At 46.0% G+C, this 24186-nt stretch overlaps 1 protein-coding gene and 1 pseudogene across 3 annotated transcripts; one reads left to right on the top strand and one right to left on the bottom strand.

Moving 5' to 3' along the window:
* Positions 1-5: 5 nt before the first annotated feature.
* On the bottom strand, positions 6-9566 carry LOC120724830 (MAP/microtubule affinity-regulating kinase 3-like). Of its 3 annotated transcripts, XM_040017278.1 has the most exons (19): positions 8999-9557; positions 8039-8227; positions 7908-7961; positions 7060-7108; positions 6599-6664; positions 6399-6469; positions 6238-6294; positions 5340-5474; positions 5137-5238; positions 4949-5068; positions 2319-2418; positions 2132-2244; positions 1943-2060; positions 1675-1865; positions 1456-1544; positions 1111-1383; positions 858-902; positions 357-734; positions 6-272 (listed from the first exon to the last, which is right to left on the bottom strand). In XM_040017278.1, the coding sequence occupies exons 1-18, from the start codon at positions 9047-9049 to the stop codon at positions 365-367; spliced, it is 2193 nt and encodes a 730-aa protein (XP_039873212.1). In that variant the 5' UTR covers positions 9050-9557; the 3' UTR covers positions 6-272; positions 357-364. The 3 variants fall into 3 exon arrangements, 2 of the variants coding, with proteins under 2 accessions (XP_039873212.1, XP_039873214.1); XM_040017280.1 differs by lacking the exon at positions 858-902; XR_005694006.1 differs by lacking the exons at positions 6-272; positions 357-734; positions 858-902; ... (5 more) ...; positions 2319-2418; positions 4949-5068 and having other exon boundaries at positions 6238-6314; positions 8999-9566.
* Positions 9048-23204, top strand: LOC120724620 (annotated as a pseudogene).
* The last annotated feature ends 982 nt before the right edge of the window (positions 23205-24186 follow it).

Genomic DNA, 24186 nt, shown 5'->3' with positions numbered 1-24186 from the left:
TGAGCTGCGTTCAAGGTGTTTAATGAGACACAGGTGAACCAGCTGACCGCTCACACGTACAAAACTAATGAAAATATCTACATTCACAAACACTGAACTGTCCACAAGCCCAGCCCTCTCTGCCAGGCTCCAGGGGTCAGGCTAGGCTCTTTCAAAAATAAAACAGCAGTACAGTTCCTATGTCTTCCCAGGATGCTTTGCAGCTGTCAAGTCTGTTGATCCGGAGCAGTGACAAACTGCTGACCCTGCTGTTGACAGGATGTCGGGAAACCCTGTGCATAGAAAGAGGTCATCATCATCAGAGCAACCTGTGACATCAGCATCCAGTAATCAGTAGCCAATGAGGTCGCACGTACCTGCGCGGCTACAGTTTGAGCTCGTTGGCGATCTTGGAAGCAATGTTCTTGAAGGCGATGGACGTTCCTGAAATCCGTTTGAAGCGGACGCCGTTGAGTGAGAGGCGGGGCAGCTTGCACACCTCCATCTCCCATTGGACAAGACTGTCGGCGTGGCCATCTCCATGGACACAGAGCAACAGGAAGTGCTCGGGCTGCTCGTAGTCGCAGTTGTTGGCATCAAGGACTTTCCTGATCTCGCGCATCATGTCTAGTGGCTCCATAGAGGATGTGGTCTTCATGCTCCACGTGAACCTCAGCGAGCGAGGCTTGGCATCCTTCAGCAGAGGAGCAGCGGGGCACGCAGGTTCCTCTTTCTGCTCCGACGACATGTTACGGCTGCAGATGGACAGAAGAGTATCAGCTGACAAACATGCTGCTCTCTGATTGGAAAGTCTCTGTGTTTACCGTCAACACTCCAAACCAATCACAATAAAGAGATGATGACATCATCTGACTCACCTGGAGCCCTCAGCTCTGCCGTTCCTCTCAAGCTCTGAGAGCCCTCTGACAGCAAGGACACAGGAAGCAAGAGCAAAAAGGTGACATGGATGCAGCAGGAAAGGAAGAAGGAAAGGCAGAAGGAAGCAAGGGAGGAAGAAAGCAGAGTTAGTTGTAGCAGAAGAAGAAAACACTGGAGGGTCTGGTGCTGGTCGTTACAGCGCCACCTGTCAGCTGCCCGGTAAACCTCCCATGATGCCTCGCTGTTACATACCTGCGTGTGAATTTGGAGGTGAGCTTGGAGAAGAGGTTGGTGGAGCCTCTGGCCCGTGATTGGCCAAGTGGTGCAGCATCATGTGACAAGGTGGGGGAAGCAGGGGGGCCATTGTAGGTGGCAGTGCGTCTCTCTCGGAGCTGACCACCGTGAAATGTGCTGCGACTTGCCGTCCCCCGAGGGAAACGAAGCCTGTCGGGAGGAGTTGTTCCGCTGCTGACGCTGTGAGTGGAAGCTCCACCCCCTGATCGCTGGGGGGGCGTGGTCACTGCGCTGTGTGGAGGATGGTAAAAGTTAGATACAAAGCGTACGGATCAGCAGGCATGACTCACCTGGCGACTGTACCTGCCGTCTCTGCCGTTATGGACTGCAGCATGGCGTTCCGCAGAGCTGCACACGTACGTGTTCCTTCTCGTCATGCTGGAGGACCCGCCCTGTGACACACAGCCAATGAAAAGTGTGAAGACCATAGACAATAATCAACCAATAACTGAGACGTAGTAGGTGGACATGAGCTTTGAAAAGCACAACCAAAGCTCATCTGCAAGCTGCAGTGTCACTCACAGGGGGTGTGGCTAAGCTCTTCTTCCTCTCTGGGATATCGGCCACATTGGGGTTGTTGGCGCTCCCCAGCAGAGGACTTCCTGTTTCCACAGGAATGGACTTCGTGTTCTGACTTCTGCCCTCCAGCTTCACCTCACACTCTGCTGACGTGGTGGCCTGACTCCTGGTGGGAGGAGCCATGACAGAACACACTGAGGAGGAGAGGAAGAAGGAGGTGTTAGTGTGCCATGGGTTGGAGCCAGGTCCCAGTGTAAGAGTAGGCGTTTACCTTGGTCGCTGTATCGCCTTTGTTTGGAGGAGGAGCTACGTGGGGCAGCGACGTGCGCCGGAGACTGGCTGCTGCTAGACGGCCGCGGTTTGAGCAGGGAGGAGTCGCTGGCCTCCACCTGAAACACAGACACAGCTACACCTGTTACACCTGCCAACGTTACCTGCTGTCACCACTGTAACCACTTACCTCCACGGTCTTGCGTCCCAGCAGCAGGTAGGTGGCCGTAATGTCATCGTACTTCATCTTGGAGAGCGAATCAGTGATTGCATCTCTGGAGTAGCCCATCCCCACCATCAGGTCTGAGAGATCAATACTGACAGTCAGTGTGTGTCTGTCTGCGTCTATGTGTGTGCGTCTGTGTCTGTGTGTGTACCGATCCTCTGCTCGTCTCTGATGTTCAGCTCTGGTTCGATGAAGGGTTTCATCTCGTCTTCATCAGAGCTGCTGTTGATCCACCGATCCTTCATGATTTGCTGAAAAAAGAAACAACGTAACGTTCAGGTAACGTGTTACCCGGTGAGGGTTAGTCATTATAAACAGATATTCAGTACATAATTAGTACCCTCACTATCACTGCTGTACTGATTATTTATCATGGCTATATTGACTAGGACCCAGTAATTGTTGTCCTGTGTGAGGGACCTGAGCTGTGGTGTAATGATGTCATCTCACTCTGTGCTAATGTCACAGGACCAACAGAGTAAACATTTCATGGCAACAAAGGAGCCAATATTTTTACAGATATCATGTTTCTGATGCTAAAGATCAAACTGTGTCACACCAGCATTCAAGGAGGCTCACGGAACTGTGATCACACACACACACACACACACACCATTCATCATATGTAAGAATGGGAAACACACACACACACAGTCCACGATTAGCTGATTCCTGTAATCAGGCTAAAGTTCAGTCAGCTGTGCGCGTTGTTCAGTTCAAACTGAGTGGAAACATGAAAACAGACCCAAGCTGCCACAGTAACCAGCAGCTCATGACACCAATGCATAATTAGGTAATCAGGTTTCTGACAAATGGTAAATGGCCTGCATTTGTATAGCGCTTTTCTAGTCCCTAAGGACCCCAAAGCGCTTCACACTACATTCAGTCATTCACCCATTCACACACTGGCGATGGCAAGCTACATTGTAGACAAGCACAGGAAGGTGCCGTTCTATCTATACCGAGTCGCACCTCAAGACAGATTCTTCAACATTAAGCAGCACATGACAGAGGACAGAGATGTATAGACTATCAGGATATCCTAAAGACCCCTTGAAAAGCCTCCAGTTGATTTAAAATGCTGCAGCAAGAGTACTGACAGGGACTAGAAAGAGAGAGCATGTTTCTCCTATAATGGCTTCCCTTCATTGGCTCCCTGTTAAATCCAGAATTTAAAATCCTGCTCCTCACATAGGTCTTGAATAATCAAGCCCCATCTTATCTTAATGACCTTGTAGTACCATGTCACCCCATTAGAGCACTTGGCTCTCGCACTGCAGGCTTACTTTTTGTTCCTAGAGTATTTAAAAGTAGAATGGAAGGCAGAGCCTTCAGTTTTCAGGCCCTTCTTCCGTGGAACCAGCTTTCTGTTGGGATTCAGGACACAGACACTATCTCTACTTTTGAAATTAGGTTTCAAACTTTCCTTTTTGCTAAAGCATATAGTTAGGGGTGGATCAGGTGACCCTGAATCTTTGCTTAGTTATGCTGCAATAGGTGTAGGCTGCTGGGGGAATCCCATGATGCACTGGGTGTTTCTTCTTCACTCACTATGTGCTAATAGACCCCTCTGCACGGAATCATACTTGTTATTAATCTCTGGCTCTTTTCCACAGCATGTCTTTGTCCTGTGTTCCTCCCCCCAGCCCTCCCTGAGCCTGGTTCTGTCGGAGGTTACTTCCTGTTAAAAGGGGGTTTTCCTTCTCACTGTTACCAAAGTGCTTGCTCATAGTGGGTCATATGATTGTTGGGTTTTCTCTGTATGTATTATTGTAGGGTCTACAAGCACCTTGAGGCGACTGTTGTTGTGATTTGGCGCTGTATAAATAAAATTGAATTGAACTGAAACATGAAAGATGCCAAAGTGGCTTCAGAGACTTAAAGTAAAAACCTGAAACGAGTCAGCGTTGTGCACTTCCTGCTAGGGCTGTTTGATATAAGGATATATATCGGATGACGATATAAAAACGTCTATCGTTTCATTTTACACTATCGTTTGTTTCGTGGTGTCGCAAAATAAATTGTTTACGGCAATATTTTTTCATCGTTTTGATGGTCACTGTAGTGGCTATATTAATTTCTTAAAGTTCTCTATTTCTCTTATATTTAATATAACCACACTATGGACAAACAAGCGCCTGTTTTTATGCGTTATGGTTAGCAACAACGACGGTAACACCATCGCGTGTCCGCTTGTTTATGTTCCACATAAACCTTTCACAATAAAGCTCAAGATCCTGTTGAGACTTTTCAAAATAAACTGAATCACGTGAAAGAGCAGATTATTTATGGATGAGAAGTAAAAAAGAGCCGCCAGGTGCTAAAAAATAGACCTTAGACTCAAACGTTAGAACAGGCTTTTCCCCGCAGCACGCTGTGTAATAAATACTCACAAAGAAAACGGCGGCCGTTACAACTTGTGTCTAAAAATGTATCGTTTCATGCATCGGTTAAAACACTCGACTCCAGCTACATGACACGCAGCTGGAAACACTTCACGCAAGTTGAGCTGCCCGAGATTCACAGAATTTACAGAAAATGTTACATTTTTGTGATTTATATCGTTATTGGGACGATAGAATTCTTATATCGGGATATGAGATTTTGGTCATATCGCACAGCCCTACTTCCTGCACCCTCGTCCAAGTCGATAGGTTTTTAGTTCATGTTTTTGTTTTCATCTGTTTATCCTTCACTCTGAATTGAACTGAATTATGCATATATGATGTATTGATTATGTACAGATGATGTATTGATTATATTGCTGATGTAGTGGTTCACCTCCAGTGTTCCTCTCTTGCCCGGGTTCAGCACCAGGAAGCGTTTCAGCAGGTTCTCACAGTCCGTCGACATGTAGAAGGGGATTCGATATTTCCCTCGCAGCACGCGCTCCCTCAGCTCCTGCACACACACCAATCACTGTCATGTCCTGATGCTGCAGGACATCCTCAGACCTCCCTGCTCCTCACCTTCAGGTTCTGCCCGTCAAACGGCAGAGAGCCACTGACCAGCGTGTAGAGGATCACCCCGAGACTCCACACATCCACCTCTGGACCGTCATACTTCTTACCCTGAAACAAACACGCACAAGCATACGTCACAAATACACACACACTCTATACTCTGCAGCTTCACAGAAAACCACACACACCACAGACGCCTTTGTGCGTACCTGGAAGAGCTCAGGTGCAGCATATGGAGGAGACCCACAGAAGGTGTCCAGTTTTCCTCCAACGGTGAACTCGTTGCTGAATCCAAAGTCTGCGATCTTTATGTTCATGTCGGCGTCCAAGAGGAGGTTCTCTGCCTGCAGAGTAGCAAAGACCATTTGTTAGGAACACATGGAAGCCTGTTTATAGCTGGAGTGAAGGCAAACACCTGTTCACTGTGACAGTAAGCACAATGCAGACATAAGCTGGATTCAGCTCTCTAAAACAGAGGAAAACCTCAATGCTTCAAAGTCAGCCTGTGTGTGTTTGTGTGTGTGTGTGTGTAACTACACTCTGTAGTAATACAGTTGTAGGAGCTAACATGGAGAGTCAGAGTGGTTGGCTCACTGTACATGACTGCAGCCTGTATATCAAAACATGGAAATAGGTGAGCAGCTAATGCTAAGTGCTAACTTATTCCTACACTAATAAACGAAAAATAAAACCAGAGAGAAAATAAAATACTGCAGTTAGTCCGACGCCTCGAGCGTTTTCATCCTCCTGCTGTTTTTAAATTTATGCGATGACTGTAGGGGCGTCCGATGTTAGCCCCGCTCTGAACCCTCCCTCCTTCCTGCTCCTATCCGTCTTTAACAGGACCTGACAGGAAACGGATCACCGAGCAGGACGCTCACTTTCTCACTTTCCCACAACCAGAAGAATCACCCCCGATGCTAGACATCAGAGAGAATGCAGCTTTTAGGGAGCTGCTTCCATTTTTACATACAGTTTGATAACTTCAGAAGAGGAAATCAAAAACACCTGAAAACGTTAAATTTCAGATGTGAAGGTGATTCCACACCTGCAGACCTCTCATATAAAGTTTAGGTGGGGCTTCAGAATAACCGCCCGGGGCGTTACCTTGAGGTCTCGGTGAACGATGTGCTTCTGATGGCAGTACTGGACTGCAGACACAATCTGTAGAGACACACACGGACCTGAAACACTTGGGTATTATGCGATGGATAGTACTGCCAATGTGTTACCATGGTAACGGCAGTGTGTGCATGTGTACATGTTACCTGTCTAAATTTAGCTCTGGCCTCCTTCTCCTTCATCCTACCATGAGCTACGAGGTAGTCGAATACTTCACCTGCGCGCGCACACACACACACACACACACACACACACACACACACACACACACACACACACACACACAGGGTTCAAAGGTCACACCTGTTCCAGCCTCTGATTGGTTTAAAATATATGAAGAACTAACCTCCGCTGGCGTACTCCATCACTAGGTACAGAGTCTTCTCCGTCTCAATCACCTCGAACAGCTTCACTGCAAACACGTACATGTGTATACACACACAGACAGACAGGGTTCAGATAATGTAAGAGAGCTCAGCTCGCTCTCTTACATTATCTGAACCCTGCGTGAAGCCATCAGGCTGTACTTCCATGAAGTACAAGGGGAGTTCTCTGCACTGAACTCAGGCTCAGTGCAGAGAACTTCCCTTGTACTGAGGCTCTTAGAGCAGAAACAGAAACCAAACTGATCGCAGCAAAGAAAAACAAAGTCATGAACCACCTGATAGAAGGAGCGAGGTGATATGAAACAGCAGTGTGACGAGGTTCTGCCCCTCACCTGTTTAACCCCAGGAAAATTACAAATATGGCATCTGAGCAACTCTGGTCGGTCACACAGGTGCAGTGATGACGTGAGGAGGTACTCACCGATATTCGGGTGATTTAAGATCTTCATTATTCGGACCTCCCTGTAGAGCTGAGACACAGACAGGAAACAGACAGCGTCAGGAACGCCAGGATAAATCACAGACGTCATCAAGAACGATGGGAACAGTTTGGTACGAAACAAAGTTCCTGTCTTTCAGAGGTCAGCTGTGTGTGAGAGATGACGCAGCGCTCTAACCATTTTTTTTTCCAAAGTGAGCTGTGTGATTACGGAACAATGATCAATAATTATAACGTTAAAAATCACATCAATGCCTCAGCACGGCTCCTGTAAAAACCATTCCTGATTAAAATCATCCCAGCAGCACGCAGACACTTGCAACTGAAGGTACATCAGGTCAACTCACCTATAACACCTGACTGTTTCAGACCAGCCTGAAAACATCCAAATGAAAGGTCATCATCTTGATGTGAATTATGATGAACGTCAGCTCCCTGCGCCATTAAGAACACTGAGAGTCGGGCTACTGTCAGACGTTAGTCTAGCTTTATTTTTTTAGGGTGAATTCTGAGCGGTGAGCTCAGGTGAGGTCAGACTAAGGACGCATGTATGATCTGTGACCACAGGTTTGGTAGTCTGCACAAAGCACAGGCTGAGATTTGATGGCAGAATCACATATTAAAAACACGTTTTTCCTTGAACTTCAGCAGCGAGTCAGTAAACCAGCTCCAGATGAGTGTTTTCATGTTTCCTGCTCAGGTAAACCTCAAAACACCGTTCTCTGCTTCAGCCTGACTCTTTCTAAATAATAATAATTTGAACCATTTCAGTGTAATTTCTGCTGCGACACTTGTGAGCACATTACTTCCTGTCAGGTGACAGTGCTCACCTTCTGCAGGCTGCTGGGGTTCAGCTGGGTCTTATCGATGATCTTGATGGCGACCTGTCAGACACACACAGGTGATCAGTGCTCTGTAGGGGTCTGGGATATTTCCCAGCGGTCCCCGGGACTCATCTCACCTCCCATCCTGTTGGGATATGTCGAGCCAGCTTCACTTTGGCAAAGTTTCCCTTCCCGATGGTTTTCAGCAGCCGGTAGTTTCCCACATGCGGTGACTCGTCTGTGCCAGACGCCGACGAGTTTTTACAGCGGGCGGAACGGACAGAGCGGGATGGCACCTCGCTGCGCCCATCGTCCACCGAGGCATGCTGGGAAATAAACACACAGTCAGCATGGAGCATGGTCCCAGCTCAAAGTATCTGTTCATGTTCCAACCCTTTTATCCAGCAAGCACCTGGTAGCAGTGGATTGTGGACATATCCCAAAATCATAGGTCAAAATGATGAAGAATAAAGAACATCACAGTACTCACTGATATAACATCAACGCTCACTAACATGACATCGCAGCGCCCAGTGACATAACGTCATGCTCACTGACATGACATCAGTGATCATGATGATGATGATAATAATAATAACAATAATAACAATGGATTGCATTTCTATAGCGCTTTTCTAGGCACCCAAAACGCTTTACAATTCCACTATTCGTTCACTCTCACATTCACACACTGGTGCAGGCAAACCACAGTTGTAGCCACAGCTGCCCTGGGGCAGACTGACAGAAGCAAGGTTGCCATATCGCATCCCAGCACCTACATCTGCGCTTTATTGGGATGTTTTTATTATGTCTCTTGGCATTAGAAACACTGGAGCTGCTCACTCAGGAGGATGTTCACCTATTTAATGATGAAGTCTGAGCTTAAGGTAACCCCGTGATGCAAACCATATATTGGTAATATTAGCAGTGGTCAAAGGTCAGCGGTCAGATTTCTGCAGTCACGAGTATGTTATTTACATTTATCAGTAAACAAACAGTTTTATTAAATAGAAACTGAACTAGAAACTAAGTAACTCACTGATCTGTTTGTTTGTTGTTGTCTAACTTTTCCAAACGAAAAACATACGCGCACTCACGTGCTCGGGGTCCCGCTCGTTCACGGTGGGCAGCGGGGTCCTGGCGGACATGTTCCAGGGTCACAGTGAGCCAGGGTCGTTAGTTTCGGTCATGAAGCCCCCGCTCCGCTCCGGAACACCTGCGTGACGTCAGCCTGAGTTTACCTAAGCAGGTTCCCACGCAGCATCACCGGCCCCGGTCCTGGCTGCACGCCGGGCGGGTTATCTGTCCCGGCTTGGCTCGTCTCGGCTTCTTGTCCGGCTTTCTGTAACCGACATCGACCCGAACGGAACCGGAGCACCAGTTCCTCTTTGCTGGCGGCTAGCTGCTAGCAGCCCGGCACTACCGGGTGTGCGCGTACGCGGAGCCTGTCCGGTGGCGTGTGGTGGCTTCTGGCTCGGGGACACGGTGCCGGTTCGGTTCAGTCAGGGTCTCCTCATCCTCTACGGCAGCCTCACCGTTAGCCGCTACGCTAGCCAAGATGGAGGACTAACCCAGCCCAGCGCGCTGACGGGATGTGACGTTACAGACAGCGTGCGAAAGGATTGGTTAGGCGAGCGGCGGCGTTTGTTGTTGCTGGAGTGTTTACGGAGGCCTCCAGCGGTAAAGGGCCGGAGGTCCACATTATTATAGTATAGTGATGGGATTTCTGGCTCTTTTTAGAGAACCGTCTCTTTCGGTTCGACTCACTAAAAAGATCCGGGTCTTTCGACTCCGAACCGGCTCTTCCGGCTCCGAACCGGCTCCTCAGGTTGTTCAGGCTCTTCAGAAACACAAAACACTGCAAACCACAACACAAATAAATATAAATTATAATATGAAAACAAAAAGAACATGCATATTCTCTGTCATATGGACCTGCATGAATAAACTTTCTGAATCCTTTATCATCTGTAACTGAAAATAGTTGTGGATGATTACTATACCTTTCTAATGTGATGTTGTTGTCCCTGGCTCTCTTTCTCTCTCTCTCCCTCCTGCTCTGTTCCTGCTCTACTGAGTGTAACTACCAACCCTCCCCCCTCTTCCCAGCGTAAAGCACAAGGCCCACATGCTGAGTGAAGCGGAAAAAAAGTGCCAGAGAGAGGGTGAGAGAAAGAAAAAAAAAACCCCACGGCTCGCGATAAGGAGCCGGCTCGCGTCGTTCACGTCAAAGATCCGGCTCTAAGAGCCATTTCGTTCGCGACCGACCCATCACTATTATAGTATTTCTGAACCGTTCAATGTCCTTCAATGCACATATTATACAAACATGTAAGACTGCTTTCTTCCATTTGCGCAACATCTGTAAAATGGTAAAATGGTAAATGGCCTGTATTTATATAGCGCTTTACTAGTCCCTAAGGACCCCAAAGCGCTTTACATATCCAGTCATCCACCCATTCACACACACATTCACACACTGGTGATGGCAAGCTACAGACTACAAATCAGAAATATCCTGTCTCAGTGTGATGCTGAAAAACTAGTTCATGCATTTATTACTTCCAGGCTGGACTACTGTAATTCATTATTATCAGGATGTCCTAAAAACCCTGAAAAGCCTTCAGTTAATCCAAAATGCTGCAGCAAGAGTACTGACAAGGACTAGAAAGAGAGAGCATATTTCTCCTGTATTGGCTTCCCTTCATTGGCTTCCTGTTAAATCCAGAATTGAATTCAAAATCCTGCTCCTCACATACAAGGTCTTAAATAATCAGATCACATCTTATCTTAATGACCTTGTAGTACCATATCACCCTATTAGAGCACTTTGCTCTCGCACTGCAGACTTACTTGTTGTTCCGAGAGTATTTAAAATTAGAATGGGAGGGAGAGCCTTCAGTTTTCAGGCCCCTCTTCTGTGGAACCAGCTTCCAGTTTGGATTTGGGAGACAAACACTATCTCTACTTTCAAGATTAGGCTTAAAACTTTCCTTTTTGCTAAAGCATATAGTTAGGGCTGGACCAGGTGACCCTGAATCCTCCCTTAGTTATGCTGCAATAGACGTAGGCTGCCGGGGGATTCCCATGATGCACTGGGTTTTTCCTTTCCAGTCACCTTTCTCACTCACTATGTGTTAATAGACCTCTCTGCATTGAATCATACCTGTTATTAACCTCTGTCTCTCTTCCACAGCATGTCTTTGTCCTGTCTTCCTTCTCTCACCCCAACTGGTCGCAGCAGATGGCCGCCCCTCCTTGAGCCTGGTTCTACCGGAGGTTTCTTCCTGTTAAAAGGGAGTTTTTCCTCCCCACTCTCGCCAAAGTGCTTGCTCATAGGGGGTCATGTGATTGTTGGGTTTTTCTCTGTATCTATTATTGTACGATCTACGGTACAATATAAAGCGCATTGAGGCGACTGTTGTTGTGATTTGGCGCTATATAAATAAAATTGAATTGAAACTCAGTCACTAAATACATTTCACACTTGCACTGGAAAAATGTGAACACAACTCCAACACAGCTGTCACCTTTCACACACAGCAACTCAATACTGAACACACACGTTTGTAATGATGTGATCAGACCATTTGAGCAAAACTCTGCGACATCAGTATGTGTAAGAAGGTGTGAACTACACTCAGCAGCAACGCTTTCAGCATATCATTGCATCTGTAGCTCTGTACCCATGTTAGTTCTGACCTACAATGCCATGGTTGTGCTCTCAGCTAAACTCTGGTCATGAGACAATTACAAACTCTACCTCAAACAAACTTTACAGCTTTAACAAAGTGCTTATTTTGTAATCACGTATTTTAAGTTTTAAGTTCATTTTAAGTTTTTAATTAATGTTATCCTTTTTACTATCTTATCTAAGACATGTTTAACACTTTCCAACAAATAAATGAACTAAATTAAACATGAATTTATCACAGAAACATATAAAACAAACACCTTTATTTAACTGTCTCAGGGACAGTTACATCAACTGTTTTCTCCTGTGTTGTTAACCCTGAATGATTCTTGGTCCTGACATTTGCATCATCAGAGAAAGGCCACAAAATCAAATAGTTTGACCATAAAATCTCAGAAGTATTTGAGATTGTTGCAGTAACATCACTAAAGAAAAATATCTTCCCATGTCACTGTGCTTTCACTGCAAAAATTTCTGGCACAACTTCACCTAGTTCCAAGGTGCACGGAGAGGATGAAATAATTCACAATGCAGGAACTCCAGCAACACTTAGGGGAAGATGAACAACTTTAATAACTGACCAACGCATTTCGGCTTGTGGCCGAATGTGATGACCCTGATGAAGGCCACAAGCTGAAACGCGTTGGTCAATTATTAAAGTTGTTCATCTTCCCTTAAGTGTTGCTGGAGTTCCTGCACTGTGCTTTCACTGGAAAATGTAAAACAAAAAAACAACAAAATCTAAAGACTTAGATGGTCTAATGAAATCTGTGAATCTGTAGATTCATCGGTGTTTCCATCTGAGAGTGTATACAGCAGCACTGAACTTGGCTTTAGAAATCCACCTGTGAAAGAGCAAATATGAATGCTGTTGGGTTTTCTTGTTTTGCATGCAGACTCAGTGCTGCTCGTCTCCTCTTGGAGTTTTCTTATTTAAACGTTGGTGGCTTTTGTTTCAGCCATCTGTCTATCAGGAAGACGTGACGAATTTATATTCAATAACCACAAAATAGACAAATACAAGATTAAATATTTTATGTATCAAATATACATGATTATACACACAGAGTTTCTATAGAAAATAACACACACACAACAAAAAAAAAGCATAACATGGAAATTTGACATAGTTTGAAAGGATAAGAATAAAGTTTCATAAGTAGACCTCTTTTTTTTTTTTTTAAATGACAGCTGCACCCCGTTCTGAATTATTATTCCATAGTTTTCATTTCTATCTCAAACATCTTATTCATCATGCTGTTCCATTGCTATGTTTTCATTATCATAATTTTTGGGGGATATGATTATTCATTATTACAGAGTTCTGAATTTCGTGATTTTATGACATTCATAAACTTTTGTTACTTCATCTGTCATAAATCATTTGACAGGGGTCATAAACACGGGGCATCCTCTCTTCGTGCAACAATAATAATAATACTAATAACAATAAAAATAAGCCTTGATGAATATTTTACCAAAACAGAAAACTGCATTTGTAGCTCTTCAGCGTGGGTCTGAGGTACTCTTGTATTTCCTGCGTCTTGGATCTGATCCTTGTTGAGGTTATTGTGTGATTCATCTCTCAGCACTGATTGGTCATGTCACTAAGGCTACGTTCACACTGCAGGCGAAAGTGCATCAAATCCGATTTTTTTTACCCTATGCAACCCATATCCGATCATGGTATGACAGTGTGAACGGCACAAATCTGATATTTTCAAATCCAATCTGGGTCACTTTCGTATGTGGTATATACAGTATCCAATATACAGTGGGGCAAAAAAGTATTTAGTCAGCCACCGATTGTGCAAGTTCCCCCACTTAAAATGATGACAGAGGTCAGTAATTTGCACCAGAGGTACACTTCAACTGTGAGAGACAGAATGTGAAAAAAAAAATCCATGAATTCACATGGTAGGATTTGTAAAGAATTTATTCGTAAATCAGGGTGGAAAATAAGTATTTGGTCACCTCAAACATGGAAAATCTCTGGCTCTCACAGACCTGTAACGTCTTCTGTAAGAAGCTTTTCTGTCCCCCACTCGTTACCTGTATGAATGGCACCTGTTTGAACTCATCATCTGTATAAAAGACACCTGTCCACAGCCTCAAACAGTCAGAATCCAAACTCCGCCATGGCCAAGACCAAAGAGCTTTCGAAGGACACCAGGAAAAGTATTGTAGACCTGCACCAGACTGGGAAGAGTGAATCTACAATAGGCAAGCAGCTTGGTGTGAAAAAATCAACTGTGGGAGCAATCATCAGAAAATGGAAGACATATAAGACCACTGATAATCTCCCTCGATCTGGGGCTCCACGCAAGATCTCATCCCGTGGGGTCAAAATGATCATGAGAACGGTGAGCAAAGATCCCAGAACCACACGGGGGGACCTGGTGAATGACCTGCAGAGAGCTGGGACCAAAGTAACAAAGGTCACCATCAGTAACACACTACAACGGCAGGGAATCAAATCCCGCAGTGCCAGACGTGTTCCGCTGCTGAAGCCAGTGCATGTCCAGGCCCGTCTGAAGTTTGCCAGAGAGCACATGGATGATACAGCAGAGGATTGGGAGAATGTCATGTGGTCAGATGAAACCAAAGTAGAACTTTTTGGTATAAACTCAACTCGTCGTGTTTGGAGGAAGAACAATACTGAGTTGCATCCCAAGAACACCATACCTACTGTGAAGCATGGGGGTGGAAACATCATGCTATGGGGCTGTTTTTCTGCCAAGGGGACAGGACGACTGATCCGTGTTAAGGACAGAATGAATGGGGCCATGTATCGTGAGATTTTGAGCCAAAACCTCCTTCCATCAGTGAGAACTTTGAAGATGAAACGAGGCTGGGTCTTCCAACATGACAATGATCCAAAACACACCGCCCGGGCAACAAAGGAGTGGCTCTGTAAGAAGCATTTGAAAGTCCTGGAGTGGCCTAGCCAGTCTCCAGACCTCAACCCCATAGAAAATCTGTGGCGGGAGTTGAAAGTCCGTGTTGCTCGGCGACAGCCCCAAAACATCACTGCTCTCGAGAAGATCTGCATGGAGGAATGGGCCAAAATACCAGCTACTGTGTGTGCAAACCTGGTAAAGACCTATAGTAAACGTTTGACCTCTGTTATTGCCAACAAAGGTTATGTTACAAAGTATTGAGTTGTATTTTTGTTATTGACCAAATACTTATTTTCCACCCTGATTTACGAATAAATTCTTTACAAATCCTACCATGTGGATTCATGGATTTTTTTTTCACATTCTGTCTCTCACAGTTGAAGTGTACCTCTGGTGCAAATTACTGACCTCTGTCATCATTTTAAGTGGGGGAACTTGCACAATCGGTGGCTGACTAAATACTTTTTTGCCCCACTGTATATCCGATGTTTTAGAAAGCGACTGCTGTTTGAATGGTCATGTCGCATTAAATCTGTCTTTTACGTCACTGACACAAGACAGACGCCAATTATCAGCGCCGGAGAAGCACCCGAGAAGACATCCCGTGTAGATGTTAGTGAAACTGTTGGGAAGACAACGTGAACATTTTATGTGTACTGTATAATCTGCAGATTCTGACAGAAATCTGCAACTATCCTTTGAAGCGCCGCTCCTCTCTAAAACAGCAATAAGGATAATTATTAGGTTATTTACATTATTATGTAAATAACAAAATAACTTAAAGCAAAAATTGGGAAACGTAAAGTCCGAAGTCTTTATATTAAGGGCCATCAGTCAAACAATACTGTTTGGTCTGGGTCTAAACAGAGCGCGTTGTGTGTGACATCTTCTTTTGCGCATGCAGGCCGCTTTGAGGGTGCACACTAGAACGCGTTTGCTGTCGCATTATATCTGTAGTGTGAACAAGCAGACAAAAAAATCGGATTTGATCAAAAAATCGGAATTGAGCATTAAGACCTGCAGTGTGAACGTAGCCCAAGACTGTGATGATGAGTGAACAGGAAGCATTCACATCGGGGATCTGTTTGTGTGTTCCTGCCTCTGAGGAATCTTGTTCGTACAGTGGCAGTGATGAGCTTGTGATCACTGACTGATTGACCGGGCTTGTTTTGGAGCAGAGCTCTGGATTATTTGTGCAGATGTGATCGATGTACATTGATGTGGATTGTCACACTTTATTTTCCTCTCTGATCTGGGTCAGACCACAAAAACAAAAAATCAGAGACAAAATTTGTCCTGTCCTTTTTTTTTCTTTGATTCAGTCAATGGTACAGTCTCCCAGGAGGAAAATGTCTTCATTTAATACCATTTCTGTTTTTTCTTGAAATAATGTATTTTCCTGCTTGGTGCTCTGTAACAACATCCCACTAACTCTGGTTTGGTATGTGGCAGGTAGATCATCTTGAGGTCTTTGTAATCCAAGTCAGAGCTCTGAATAACTGTCATGTGACTGTGAACTTTGATCCTGATTTATTCTGATGGAAAGTGCTGTGGAAGTTTTCCATTAAATAAAGCCTGCTGACGAGCGGTGAGCGATAGCTAACATTCTTTAATCACAAACAAAGAACAGAAAACCGAAGCTTGGTGGAGAGCCTGCATGATCACGGGGCAAACGGTCAGCAGAGTCTCACCCAAGCCTAACATGGCTCTCAGTTAAATACCTTCTCCAGGAACAAAAGGCAGTACACAGCTGTTTCACACCTTAAGGTTTACACTCCCTTGCTACCTCCCAGAGTCCTCGAAGAGACAAAAGACTCTACCTGTGGAGTTGTCTGCTTCCCCCAACTTCCTTACTATAGCCCCACCATTTGTCTTACAGTATGAGTGTGAAACATGTTTAAATCCAGTAGCACCAAGGCATCATACAATAAAATAATGTGATTAATACATAAATAAAAGAAATTCCTATACAAAAGTGTCCTCTCTGCGTCCTTCAGCTGAGAAGCTTTTGGCCTGATTCTTAGTCTCCTGGCCCTGGTTCAGTCTGCAGTACAAAGACCTCACAGTTATCATGCAAAGAGTACAAACAGAACTCACATACACTAGATAATCTCAATAAATCTCAATATCATGAAAAAGTTCTGTTTTGTTACTAATTTTCATATATTGTCATAAAACGCTGCGTGAAGAAAGCTAGGGTGGGACCCAAATGCAGGACTCTCAGGCAGAACTAAACTCACAAATAGCTTTAATCCTGGATTCACAGGATGATCAGCGAAAGTAGGGAAACACTAAAAAGACGAACGCACAGAGGGACGAGGGAGATCACGATGAGGAACAGAAGGAAATGCAGATTCTGGGCAGAGATGAAACACTGAGCTACGTTAGGCTACATTCGGACAGCAGAGAGAGGGAGACAGCTCTCCTTGGTCCTCCCATGCAGAGCTGGTAAATCATGAATTAAACACATATTGTGAAAAGCTGAGTTCAGTCTCAATGCCACACCCTGACTACTTCCAGACATACCCTTTGACATGATTGTTGCCCCACAAACCAATTTCTCTGAGCAACATGGAGCCTGTCACAGCTGGGATAAAGTCAGAGGTTGGGCACACCTGGTTAGGTCTGCTGGAACCACGCTGATGACGAGTCAGTCACCTGCTGCTGATTGGAGTGTCATAAAAACACCTGCTTACAGCTGTGCCAGCTTGCTTCCTGAGAAACTTGAGACACTCACGTCATACTTCCTACTCTAAACCCGCCAAGCTGAACAGCAGCAGTCACAGAAACAGGAAGCATATTTACTAGACTTGTAGTCAAGACTGCCTAAACTGAGACCAAGACAATACCAAGACCAGAGGGTATCGAGACCAAGACAAGACCAAGACCAAGTCCAGGCGAGACCAAAACCAACACCAAGACTGAGACAAAAAAAGTCTTTAAACTGCAGTCAGATGCTGCTTCGTTTACGGGTGTCAGCCATATATATGTGTTTTTGCGAAGCACTCGCACATCCCTCCTCACTGCTGTCTACTGTCTCACTCACTTACTGAGAGGACAGATGCACGCTCCACTCGACTGTCGCATCTCTCACCCTCTCTGTTTTTCACATAATGATATTATCCTATATCCTCACATGTGATTAGCCACAATATGGAGGGATTGGAGCATAGCTGAGCCACTGTGTGAGAGCTGAACAGCGAAAGGAAATTAAGTGAGGAGCCGGCTCTCGCTCAATGGGAGTCGACTCTGATTCACTACAAAGCACTCTCTAAGCACGGCTCTTAGAGCTGACGCTTTTGCGCATGACACATTATAGAACGTTACGTTGTGTGTCATGGATACTGTTGACTCCAGAGGCAGAGCCAGACATTTTATACACCCGGGGCTTAGCCCTAAAGGGTAGTATGCATGTGGGGGTTGGGGCTGACTGAAAGATTTATTAGGCTGTGTTTTGAGTTTTGTTCAAAAAAGAATGACCTCATATAGGAAAAAAATATATATCACATATGCAGGACACCTTAAACTAGTTTTTTAATTAAGCAGCAAGACAGAACAAAATCGGGGCTGTATCAAGACACGAGGACTAAACCCCAATTCAACCAGAACCCAGAACTGATCTGGAAGTAAAACAGGACTACAACAGTTCAAAATCAGGACTACTTAGGACTTAACCAAGACAGAACCAGAATCAAAACTAGATGATAGTAGCACTAAAAATCATTATAGACCTGCACTACACTTATTTTTTAATTCTACCAAAGTACACTATTTAGATTCAGAAAGGTACTAAATACATGTTCTGATGAGTTTTGGCAAACAACCTTTTGAGTAAAAGGTCTGTCTCACCTGGCTCTTGTTCCATCTCTGTTCTGTCCTCATTCTCCTCTCCATCTCCCTCTCTGTTCCTCTCTCTCCCTCTTTGTGCTGACAATCAAGCCAAACACCAACATCATCAAATATACAGTTGAAACCGGATATTTACTAGGGGTGCAACGATACTTGTATCGATATTGAACCGTTCGATACAGTGCTTTCGGTTTGGTACGCATATGTATTGAACAATACAACATTTTTTATTTGTTTTGTCAACTTTTCTTCTGACGATGCTGTCTGTGTTGATCGCTCAGTGGATCTGCATTCGAGTACTCCGCCTAGGCTGCACTGTCGAGTGTAGATCCACTGAGTGCAGCACAAGCTAGCAAGACAGAAGCTAAGCTCATTGCAACATGGCAACTCCCTCAACGCTACCCGAAACTGAATCTCCCCCACCCTCATTCAGGTCTGGCATTTGGAACTATCTTGGTTTTCATGTGAAGCATGACCCCGATAGTAAGTGCGTCATGGACACAAAAAAAAAAAAAAGTGTGTCATGGACAAAAGTAAAACAGTATGTCGGATGTGCCACGCAATGGTCAATTTGTGGGAACTAGTGCGTTAGCGCAGTTAGCTTGTTAACGCATTGACGCCGTCCAGCCCCATGCACGGGGCGATCCTCGGTAACTTGTTAACGGAGATTTGTCATTTTAATGAGATTAACGCTGACAGCACTAGTGGGAACACAACGAATATGACAGCACATTTACGCCGACATCATCCTAGCGCAAAGACAAGTGGAAGCAGACAAAAACAACAAGCAAGCATGCTACAAACTTTACCCGAGTCATTTAGACAGCCGTTAGCACATTAGTCTGCTTATGGGGACCTGATATGTTTAATATGCTGCTGAGAATATAGCCCAGAAGAAGCGTATAGTATAGCTTTTATTTTGGAAAGAGCTATTTCTCTGAAATAAAGTCTCTTTTCCAAAGATGAGTGATTTTCCAAAGATCAGACAGATTTTTATTTTGTTGTTTCAGCAACATTAAATTTAAAAACTGTACTTTTGAGTTAAAATATATATTTATAATTTTAATAAATGATAAATTAAAAAGACATGAACATTTTTTTTTGTATTGAAAAAATATCGAACCATGTGACCAAATTATCGAACCGAACCGAACCGTGAATTTTGTGTATTGTTGCACCCCTAATATTTACATACTCTTCAGATAAAAACACAAACACTTTTTTAATTGTAAAACATCAAATCAGACTAAATGTTTATTTTTTTAGATTGATAAATATAAAACAACATATTTGTTAAATTTAAAAGTAAAGAGAGAAATTGTATGTATTTCTTAATTGCAAATGGCACCCAAATTGTATTCAAAATTGAGCCACACTTATGGAGGTCCACAATTCTTTTCCTGGTGTTTTGGTTGATATCTCTTGATTTTCCCATGACAAAGAAACAGGCTCTGTGTTTTGGGTGTGTCTTATATGCATCCACAGGTGTGTCACCAATTTACTCCCATGGACTCTACTAACCTATCAGAAGCTCAGAATGGAATCGTCTGGAGTTATCTTATTAATTAACAAGAAACTTAGTGTATATGTACTCCTAAATTTGATGAAAGTGATAAAAAAGAGACAGCTCTCTCTCTCTTTATTCTGACATTTAACTAATTCAAAAGATCTTTCAATATTTATTTATCTAAAACAAACAGGTTTACTCTAAATTGATGTTTAACAGAAAAAAAACGTTTTTATGTTTTTTCCCTAAAGTGTATGTAAATATCTGGTTTCAACTGTGAATATACTGCTGTGTATTGAAATTCCTCTTGTTTTGCATAGAAAAATACTGAACAACATACAAAGCATAATATTGTGGTGGACCACTAGAGGGCTCCACTCACACCCAGTGTTAACGAAGTGTGTTCCTGTGTTTTGTGGCGCGATATGTGCAGTTGATGTTGGAGAGGAATAAAGAAGGAGTGAGAACTGAGAGCTCTGTGTCGTTGATGCTTACCTCCACCTCCATTGGTGACCCTGACTCGAGCATGCTACGGGCCGAAGATAACGCAGACTCCGCTATGGATGCATCAGCGGCCGCCGGACCTCCGCCTCCTGTTGCAGCTACGTTTGCTGTGGCGCTGAAACTGCCAGACTTTTGGCTCCATGACCCCCCGTCATGGTTCGTACACGTGGAGGCTCAGTTCGCCCTTCGCGGCATCTCGGCAGACGATACAAAGTATCACCATGTGGTGGCCTCGCTCGACCCGCTGGCCACCCGTCGCGCGATGACGCTCCTCCGGGACCCACCTGCCAAAGGGAAATACGCTGCCCTTAAAGAGCTGCTTCTTCGGCGCTATGCCCTCTCCTACGCTGAAGGAGCCGAAAAGCTCCTCAACCTGTCAGGCTTGGGTGGCGGTACTGCTCTTGAGCTCATGGAGAACATGCTATCGCTGCTCGGGCTGGATGACGGGGGGGTTCCTCTTCGCCCACCTCGCAAACTTCTGCCTCCGAAGGATTATCGCTCCCTGGCTAAAGAAGCGGATCGCATTCTCCTGGCTAGCCGCACTTTCGACGTTCACGCCCTGGCTATGGACCCACCGGCGGCACCTTCCACGCCTCCCCCTGCCTCCCCCTGCCTCCCCCGGAGCATCCGCCCGCTTGCTGATGGCAGGGATTGCTACACGCTGGCACCGCAGAAAGAGCATCTGTTTCTACCATCAGCGCTTTGGCGCTGCCTGCCACCTTGCGCTTTCACGGTCCAGGGAAACGGACCCGCCAGCGGGTTGTTGTTGCCGCTAGCTCTGTACCTATTTTAGGTGCTGATTTTCTGTGTGCTCATGGACTGCTTGTCGATGTTGCTAACAGACATTTAATTGATGCTCTCTCGTTTTCTTCGCTACCCTGTTTTACTCGGGCCACCGAGCCCCTGATTCGGGCTAATGTAGAGTCCTCCGGGGATGCTTTTCAGCGTTTGCCTTTAGAGTTTCCATCGCTGTCTGTCCCTAATTTCTCTAGCACGGTAACGAAGCATGGGGTTGAGCACTATATTCCCACGGTCGGGCCCCCGGTGTTCGCACGTGCTCGCCGCCTCGACCCCGCGAAACTGTCCTTCGCTCGGTAAGAGTTTGCAGCCATGGAGCGCCTTAGCATTGTACAGCATTCGAACAGTGCATGGGCCTCTCCGCTTCACATGGTGCCCAAATCAGACGGTCGGTGGCGGCAATGCTGAGATTTCCGCCGTTTAAATAATGCCACGGAGAATGACCCTTACCCCATCCCCTACATTCAGGATTTTTCTGCCAATCTCGCCGGAACCTCGATTTTTTCTAAAATTGACTTGGTGTGGGGGTATCACCAAGTTCCCGTGCGCGACGAAGACATTCCTAAAACCGCTGTCATTACCCCCTTCAGCTTGTTCGAGTTTTTGCACATGCCATTTGGCCTGAAAGGTGCCGCCCAGACCTTTCAGCGGCTGATGGACTCCGTTTTGCGTGGGCTGCCGTTCATTTTTGTTTATCTGAACGATATATTGGTGGCCAGCTGCTCAGCGAGCCAGCACGAGTCCAATCTGTGCCAGGTTTTCCAGCGTTTGGCAGCGTACGGCCTGATCATCAACCCTTCCAAGTGCCAGTTTGGGTCGCCTGTTCTGGATTTCCTTGGGCACCGCATTTCTGCTGAAGGTTTGGTTCCGTTGCCCGACTGAGTCCAGGCCGTTTCGGCTTTTCCGCGTCCCACGTCGGTTAAAGCGTTGCAGGAGTTCTTGGGGATGATACATTTTTACAACCGCTTTCTCCCCAGAGCTGCCCATCTGCTACAGCCGCTCTATGCTGCCTTAAAAGGTAAAACAGCCAAAGATCCTGTTGACTGGCTGCCAGAACGCGTCCAGGCGTTTTCCGCAGCCAAGTCTGCGCTGGCTGACGCAGCCCTGCTGGCCCACCCGCTTCCGTCGGCGGAGATCGCGTTGACCACCGACGTGTCCGACGTGGCAGTGGGTGGGGTGTTGGAACAGCGGGTTTCAGGTCTCTGGCAACCGCTCGCCTTTTTCAGTTGTACGCTCCGGGATGCTGAATGCAAGTACAGTGTTTTTGACAGGGAGTTGCTGGCCCTGCACCTCGCAACACAATATTTTTGTTTTTTCCTCGAGGGTCGCAACTTTACTGCGTACGTTGACCACAAACCTTTGACGTTTGCGATGTCCAAGGTCTCTGACCCATGGAGCGCACGCCAGCAGCGCCAGTTGGCGGCCATTTCAGAGTTTACCACCCACATTCAGCATGTGGCTGGTAAGTCCAATCACGTCACTGACTGTCTCTCACGTGTGTTGGTTTCCCCGGAGTATGTCGGCTTCAACTACGCTGCCATGTCCGCCGAGCAACATGCTGACCCGGACGTCCTTGCCCTTCAGTCAACGAAAACGGGCCTCGTAGTGGAGGACACCCCGGTGTGTCACCCCCGCCTGGTGGTTCCCCTTTCGTGGCGTCGTGTTTTTGACTTGGTGCATGCCCTCTCTCATCCCGACGTCCGGGCCTCGGTCAAGCTGGTCAGCGCCAGGTTCTTTTGGCCGGGCCTTCGCAAAACGATGAAAGAATGGGCGGCGGCTTGTATCCTATGCCAACGCTCGAAAATCCACCGGCACACGCAGGCACCCCTCAAACCTTTCCGTGTCCCCGGTAGGCGTTTCGATCACGTTCACGGTTGGTCCCTTGCTGCAGTCACAGGGTTTCACGCATCTTACTGTGGTGGACCGCACGACCAGGTGGCCGGAGATGGTACCCCTGGCATCCACGACAGCGGTGACGGTGGCCAGAGCATTTTTGTCAACGTTGGTTTCGCGTTTCGGCCCCCCTGCTAACATTACCTCGGACAGGGGCCCCCAGTTTGTTTCTGAGCTTTGGTCTGCTATGGCTGACGGCCTGGGGGTCAAGGTCCAGCATACCACCCGCAAGCTAACGGGATGCGCGAGCGGTTTCACCGGTCACTTAAGGTCACTCCGGGCTTCCTTAACGGATGGCGACTGGGTTGACCGTCTTCTGTGGGTTTTGGTGGGATTGCGGTTAAAGAAGACCTCGGGGTTTCCCCAGCTGAACTGGTCCTTGGCCAACCCCTCCGGGTCCCCAGGGAATTCTTACCTGAGAGCCCCCCCCCGTGTTTCGATACCAGGCACGATGCCCATAGGACTCCGCTGCGTCCACCATATGATGGGTTGCCCTCTGTCAGTTCCCCACCCCCCCGGTTCAGCCGTTCCGGCCGTTTGCTTAAGCCCCGGGTCCTGGACTAGTTCTGCTGGGTGTTCGGGGGGGGGCATGTATGGTGGACCACCAGAGGGCTCCACTCACACCCAGTGTTAACGAAGTGTGTTCCTGTGTTTTGTGGCGCGATATGTGCAGTTGATGTTGGAGAGGAATAAAGAAGGAGTGAGAACTGAGAGCTCTGTGTCGTTGATGCTTACCTCCACAATATATAAAATAACATCTACCTGAGATTTTTCTTTGAAAGAAGCCCCTTATTGTTGTGTTCATCAGTACATAACTGAAACCAATTTAGAGTGCTTTATTCAGCCGCGGAGGGTAACAACTGGAAATATGAAATAAAAACACATGTAAGCTAAGACTCTCTAAAAAAAACAGCATTGTTGTTGTTCGGCTTTTCATTTTGCCATTTGTTGATTCACTCGAAGAGCAAGTAACGTAATATGGGCCAAGTGATCCGTTTGATATAAATCTTTTGTGATACACCGTCATATTTACATTATTTGTACAGTACGAATGATTTGCTTTGGTACCTGGTCAAAGCTCTCCTCTGTCTGCAGCCAAAGGCTGTCCAAATTCATAGGCTGTGTTCCAATTAACGCTTG

The sequence above is a fragment of the Simochromis diagramma genome, unplaced genomic scaffold (genome assembly GCF_900408965.1).
Source record: "Simochromis diagramma unplaced genomic scaffold, fSimDia1.1 OVJJ01000802.1, whole genome shotgun sequence".
NCBI classification, from domain to species: Eukaryota; Metazoa; Chordata; class Actinopteri; order Cichliformes; family Cichlidae; genus Simochromis; species Simochromis diagramma.
Note: the sequence above shows the minus strand (reverse complement) of the source record. Positions and strands in the feature narration are given on the sequence as shown.